Genomic DNA, 7,364 nt, shown 5'->3' with positions numbered 1-7,364 from the left:
ATTTTATGAGTGTGATTTAAATCTTATCCAGTAGTAGATAAATGTCCCTTTGCTACTCTGTATAAATTTTATGTTTATTTGTTTTATGGAAAATATTTTTTTTATATATTTTTTAATATTTAAAATATTAAAAAAAGTTAATAAAAATATTTTTTAATTAAATAAATTAAATTATGATAAAAAATATTTTTTAAATAATTTTATTAAAATATATAAATATAATTAAATAATAAAAATATTTTTTATAAATTATTTTTTACGAAAAAAAGGAATGTAAACCAAAGGGATTGTGCATGCATTGGGCAAAAGTTAAACGGTGCCGTACTATTTGAAAAAAAAAATTTGCAAAAAATATTAAAATAAAGTATCATATTTTGAAGAAAACAGATTTTTCTTATAAAAAATTATAATTACTAATTTCCACGACGTAGTCGGAAAGTAGTACTCCAATTCCCACTAATCAATTTTGAACCTGAATTTTCTGTTCGTTTCCATGTAAATTCATGGATTCAAACTCAATTTCTCTTTCATTTGGACCGTGATTTAGTGTTTTAGATACAATTGTATTAGAAATGGCAGCTCTAGCTGCTACAATTCCTCCGTGGATCCCTGAAGACGACCTCTTATTGAAGAACGCCGTTGAGGTATAATTTTCATCTTATTTCGCTAAATTCCTTTGCAATTCCTACTTATGATTCCCGTGTAGTCTTGAAATTGTACTTTCTCTGCTTTCTTTTTTCCTGCTATTTTTAAACCCTAGCTGATTTTCCGAATGGATATTTGGAATCAGCTCCTGAAGGGGAGTATGCATTTTTTTTTTTTTTTCATTTTACTTTTCCTGGTTATTGCAGGCAGGTGCTTCTTTGGAAGCACTTGCTAAAGGAGCGGTGAGATTCTCGCGAAAATTTACAGTCTCAGAATTGCGTGAGAGGTGGTATTCTCTCCTCTATGACCCTGTTGTTTCAGATGAAGCTTCTGCTCGCATGTTGGAATTTGAACTTTCTACCCCCAGTTCTAGGGTCAGTGTAGAGGTTTCTGCTAAGAGAAAGCGTGAAAGTGTTCGGCGAATGTACTATGCTATGAAGAAGAAAACTAGTGCCCGACCTGGTAAATCTACAAGTTTTTTTGATGCACCAAAGGCTAGTTGTGGAGACAACATGCCATTTGATAGTCCGGCACAAGGTGGAAGTTGCATATTTGGAGAACTTAATCAAAACCATTTTGGGTTTGTTGGGAAGGAATGCTATAATGAACTCTGTTTGGAGGTTCCCTCTTTTGAGCAAGATAATGCAGGCAAAAATATTCCTAGCAATGCGAGAGACAGATTAGTTGACTTTCTGAGTGGTGACAGAGTTAAGGAAATGGCATTGGCACATCCTTTGCCAGAAAGTAGTCCTTCATTTCATACCGAGGGACTTTCCTCTCCGCTAGCAATATGGGAAACGATAGAGGACATTTCTGCTCCTGCAATGCCTATTAGTGTAAGCATTGAAGATAAAGGTCAGCAAGAAGCATTGATGCATCGTGATGGTGTGGAATTGGACAGTAATAAAATGAGTTTATCAGGAATGAATGTTGTCCATTCGGGGGCAATGTTGCAAGATAAACATGATGTTGATGTACTTAATAATTCAAATGCAATCTCGGAATGTGATTATGTGGACCTTTCAGAGTCACTTTTGAACTTTGCGAATGAAGATGAGCCAGTTTTAGTGGATGCAGATGGGAAAGACACTATAGATAAATTTTGTTATGATGGCGCTTTGTTGAATTCTCCTAATGGAACTCAGGGTAGAGCACCAGATGTTAAAGAATCACAGACAATAGTTTCAGATAAAAGCCTTGGAATTCCTGCCAATGAATGCCCTGAAGAATTAGAGTCTATTGCTGAGGGGTCACTTTCTAGTAATGTTGAGCAGCATGGTCATTTGTGTTCAGAAATCAATTTACCATCATCCATATCAGCAGCAAATACATGGTCTGCAGAGAACTGTGATGGAGAGATGGAGTGTACATTAAACAGTGAAGACACTGAAATCCCTTCTAATGATGATATTTTTTTTCCTAGACAATTTGCTTCGTCCTTGATGAGAACAAAATCTAAGGAGGCTTGTTTCCCATCTTTTTCGTATGCTAAACAAGAGCAAAGCTTGATGAAGAAAGAAGCAAATCCTGCACAATCTCGAATTGCTTCCCAGATGACAAGGCTGGACATGTTGCCAGTAACCAGCCCAGGTAGTCAACTCGTTGGCTGTGGAGTAAAATGCGAATCTCCTTATGATGTGGCCTCCAGACAGGCTAGCAAAGCTCCTGAAGACGCCAATCAATGCAGAACAGCCCAGGGTACTCTAGTTTCTGACCCAGTTGGATTACTAAAGGCAGAGGCATCAAATGCATGTAACGCCATGGGTTTGCCATTTTATGCAAAACCATGCTCCCCTAAACAAGTTACTTCAGTAGCAGAAGCTGAACCCGTAACGATAGATGAGGAAGAATACGAGAGTGACAATGATATTCCATCCTATTCTGAGATAGAAGCCATGGTAAATCTGACTAAATGTGTTAATTAGGGGATTCATCTAAAGTTCTGTTCTGCTTCAACTCGTCTATAAGTTCTTTCTCTGGTTAAATTTTTTTATTTTTCCTTTCAGATACTTGATATGGACTTGTGCCCAGATGATACAGATTCTTATATTGATAGTGAAGGTAGCTCATCAATGTTCTCTTTTGGTACATTTTTCCATTGTACATGCAAGTTTATCCTTTAAACTATGTGTTGGAAATTTTGCTGCCCTAGCAGTCACCGACTTAGTTATTACATATGCTATTATTTATTTGCATTTAGAATTTTAGAATTTAGATGATACTCTGCTTTCAAATTATGTTTAATATCTCCAGGTGGTTACCAATTAATCATCACTAGTGAAAGCGGCTAATTAATTAATATGAGAAATATTTTGATTCTTATGGACCCTAAGTTGAAAAAATCAACTTTAGTTATCTCAAGATAAATGGTTTTGAGCCTTTTCTTTCTAAATTTCAGTCTCAAGGTATCAAAATGAGGATACCAGAAGGATAATTATAAGATTGGAACAGTGTGCTCAATCATCCATACAAAGAGCCATTGCATCTCGGGGTGCACTTGCTGTCTTGTACGGGCGCCATTTGAAGCATTATATAAGGGAAACTGAGGTACGTTAAACTAATGTTTGACCTATTTCTTTTTCCCAATAGCATTAGTTTGTGCATATAGTTGTGATGAACCTTTCGGCTTTTGCTTATTATTAGCGTTTGAGCAAGATTGTGTCTTTTTCTGTAAGTGACCTCCTCCTACTTTGTAGGTCATACTTGGCAGAGCAACGGATGATATGGAAGTTGATATTGACTTAAGAAGAGAAGGACCTGCCAACAAAATATCCAGACAGCAGGTGGCATTAGTTTCAGTGTCTTCTGATGCATTTATTACTCTGTTTTGCATTTAAAGTTGATTTAGCAAACCATATTTATTTCCTTTTTCTTTTATTACGTGTTAGATGAAAATTTTCTTTTTAATTTATTAATAGAGACCCAAAGGAGTTGCACTTTCTGACATATGTATTATTTTCCATGATTTTATTAATATAAAACTGATGATGACATAAGGAATTAAAAAAAAAACCAAAGAAATTAAGGAAGTAGAAGCAACTAATGATGAAAAAGTACTTATTTAAGGATTTCTCCCCATTTAGGATTGGATCTGAATATTTTAGGATTATTGAGTTCAAGCCGGGGCCCTGACATTGTTTCCCTCGCCTTGGCAATTCTGTAGTTCAGAGCAAACTGATCTATGTAACTATGCAAACTGCTCTATGTAAGATGGTCCTATTCAGATGTTACTTTGTAACTTTCATAACTCCATTCATGTCAATCAAATACCCCATTTTGGCTTATTAACATCCTGTGTGGCCTCTAATTGTATGGAAGTATGAATGCTTGTTTCCCTTGATGCTAGGCACTCATAAAAATGGAAGCAGATGGTTCCTTCTTCTTGAAGAATCTGGGTAAGATTCTTGTATCTTTGAATGGCAAAGAAGTTGCTACTGGACAGAGTATGAGTCTTGGTTCAAATAGTTTGATTGAGGTATGTAGTTTCCTATCATCTTCCTGTTTGATAAGCTTTAAACTGTTTGAGTGGTTTTTCTTCCATCTATCTTATTTATGCTCTTCCTTTGTGATTATTACATCGCTTGCACTGATCTGTTGTGCTTTAACGAGAGAATTAATATTATCACTATCTGCAGATTGGGGGAATGGCATTTGTGTTTGAAATTAATAGAAAATCTGTGGGGCGGCACCTGGCAAATGCCACCAAAATCCGCAAACAAAACAAATACCAAATTTGAATGGTCATAAGGGATTTCATAAATAGAGGAAATCCGTCAACTGTTTCCTTTATCTCCTATGTTAACCATCTTAGATGAACAAAAATCAGTGTTGTTAGTAGTGTACGCTTGAGTTGGATGCACACTGTCGAACTGTATATGTATATATATATAAATATAATACAGAACTTCTCATTTCTTAGACAGTAATCATGTTTATGGCAATACATATTATGTAAATGAAATATAGTTGATGATTCATCCAATTCTTAACCAATTCTTGTAAAAAGAGGAAAAATGAAGGAAAAAAAAAAAGTAGCAAGGGAGAATATAGCTGATCGTGTATAATCATGTCTAGTGACAATTGGTTTTAGTCCAGAAAAGTTTTCTTCCGACATTTTTCTTAGGATGGAGTGCTCAAGAGTTTTCCATTTCATTTTCTGTTACTTCCACCATTATCTCATCTGCATATTTAGCTTCTTGGTACTCCACAACTGGAAACTTCTACGGACCAAGGGGACAGAAAGAGAAATGAACCACATAATGATGTACTTATATTGTGTAATGAGAGGAAAATAAAAAAAGATAATAATAATGAGAGGAAAGTATATTTCGCCTCTCATGTTTAGATAGAGGAAGGAAAATATTAGAGGAGTTATTTTATGGATAATAAAATTATAATTTTATCGTAAGTTGAGAAATAAAAATTTATAAGATATAGAGATATATTTGTCATTTTTTTTTATTTTTCTTTCATTTTCCTACTATTTTGGAGAGAAAGTGGAAGTGGAAAAAAATTTTTATTTTTCTCTTATTTTTTTTTCTTTATTTTCTACCAATTCAACACAAAATGATGAAAAATAAAATTATTTTTCCCTGTTATGGTTATCTGGTAATTGGCAAACTTACTCAGGAATATCAATTTCGTAGGAAGTTAACAAATTCACCTTGTTTGGTTGCTATTTTGACTCAATTTTCTAGTAAGTAAAGGAAGCAACTTTCTTCAATTCAACAGAAGTAACTTATTTACTCTCACTCTCATAAGTAAGTTACTCGAGGGAGGGTTTGAATCAACCAAGGCCTAACCAGGAAACTTGCATTATGTCTCCTCTTGTTGATGAATAATGCAGAAATCATTAAAGGATGGAGACAAATTTGAGGTCACGTTTTGAGGTTTAGATGATTAGTGAGGTGTTAAAAATACTTTTTACCCATTTCCTGTGGGCCAGAATTTGGTGATATTTGACTTCAGCAGACTGATCACTGATATGGCTAATTGGCAAGGAACCCTGTGCACTGCATTGGATTGGCATGGATTGTACATTTACTGCTCTGGTTACATAGAAAGGTCTTTCAAGTTCTAGTGTATAGAACGTAGATGGTACACTACTCTTATCATCTGCTTGGCTGCTTTCTTTCACCGGAAGATCTTAAAATTGGGGTTTCAGTCTTTTTCTACTTCTTGTTGATTGCACAGAAAAATTATTTTTCCATTGCTCTTGCGGGTAAAAATGCTTTGCGAGTTCTGTCAATTTATGATTGAGATATTATAGAATTATTTTTTCAAAATGCCATTTTAGACATTAAAAATAATTTTAAAAATTATTTAATTATTTAAAATTTTTATAATTAAAAAATATAAAATTTTTTATTTAATATTTTTAATTAATATATTTAAATATATTTTTCTCTATTAAAAAATGAGTTTCTCAATGTAGTTGGCTAATAAGAAAGTCTAAAGTTAAAAAAAGAAAAAAAGGAGTTTCTCATCGGTAGGTGTCTAGTGAGAAAGTCTGAAGTTAAAAAGGAAAAGATTACGAGAAGAAAAATAACGAAAAAAATGAAAGAGGAGAAGGGCTCTCTCTCTCTCTCTCTCTCTCTCTCGAATTTATATAATGTGAAGGCGATCTATTTCTGGATTGTCAGTTCCCATTTTAGAAGCAAAGACATTTATCATTTTATAATATCAAATCATAACCTATATAATTAGTTCGTTATGAATAAAATTGCATTAAATTGGCAATATTAAAATAAAATTAAAAAATAAATACAATAAATTTGATGGTCAATTTTAATTTTATTTTTCATCAATATAAAGTAAAGAAACAAATTATTTGATTTTAAATCAAATAACATAATTAGAAAAATAATATTAATTATTTTAAAAATAAATTTAAAATTTTAGTGCGTAAACTTTAAATTTTGGCGTGGATAAAATAATATTAAAGTAAAATATTCAAAGAAATAAATAGAATAATCATGAAAAATAATATAAAATTTTTATGCATATAAAAGTAATATATTATATGTTTATAAATATAGAGATTCTCTTTAAAATGTAAATCATAACTAATAGTAAATTTAACTAATTTATCAGAAATTTAAATCATAATATATAAAACAAAATTTATATATAAAATAAATAAAATTAATATATTTATATATTAAATTCTTAGTAAATTAGGTACAGTTGAGTTTGCTAGAATGTGTTGGCTGTTAGAGGATGTTAGAGGTGGAAGTTCAGAAAAAGGCCAACCATCTTATAATTACCAAAAAAAAGTTTAAAAAAAATTATTATATTATTTTAATATTTTTATAATTAAAATTTATTAAATTTAATTTTAAATTATTTTTAACATTTTTTAATTAATATAATTAAAAAATAATTTTTTTTAATAACAATTTTAACAATATCATCAATACAAACCATTAGATGGCCCTTGTAAAACAGCTGCATCAAATCATATAACGTACTGGCTTTTTAATCTAATACCCAAAAACTACCTCTTCTGCCATCTCTTAAACCCATTTTTAACTTATATAATTAATTAATATTATGTATTTCAATGTTATATATTATATTATACTATACTACCAAAATCAATAATCAAGTATATATACATATATATGTTTTACATTTTAGAAAGACGGAAATTAGTAGAAAAATTAAAACAAAAAAAAGGGAAATCATTAGCAATGATGAAACCACCGAAATAACGATGC

At 31.7% G+C, this 7,364-nt stretch overlaps 1 protein-coding gene across 1 annotated transcript; it reads left to right on the top strand.

Moving 5' to 3' along the window:
- The first annotated feature begins 394 nt into the window (after positions 1 to 394).
- Positions 395 to 4,567, top strand: LOC110639565 (uncharacterized). The gene is made up of 7 exons (XM_021790568.2): positions 395 to 644; positions 852 to 2,543; positions 2,652 to 2,706; positions 3,044 to 3,192; positions 3,342 to 3,428; positions 3,992 to 4,120; positions 4,281 to 4,567. The coding sequence occupies exons 1-7, from the start codon at positions 573 to 575 to the stop codon at positions 4,380 to 4,382; spliced, it is 2,286 nt and encodes a 761-aa protein (XP_021646260.2). The 5' UTR covers positions 395 to 572; the 3' UTR covers positions 4,383 to 4,567.
- The last annotated feature ends 2,797 nt before the right edge of the window (positions 4,568 to 7,364 follow it).

The sequence above is a fragment of the Hevea brasiliensis genome, chromosome 9 (genome assembly GCF_030052815.1).
Source record: "Hevea brasiliensis isolate MT/VB/25A 57/8 chromosome 9, ASM3005281v1, whole genome shotgun sequence".
NCBI lineage: Eukaryota > Viridiplantae > Streptophyta > Magnoliopsida > Malpighiales > Euphorbiaceae > Hevea > Hevea brasiliensis.
This window is presented reverse-complemented; position numbering and strand designations above follow the sequence as displayed.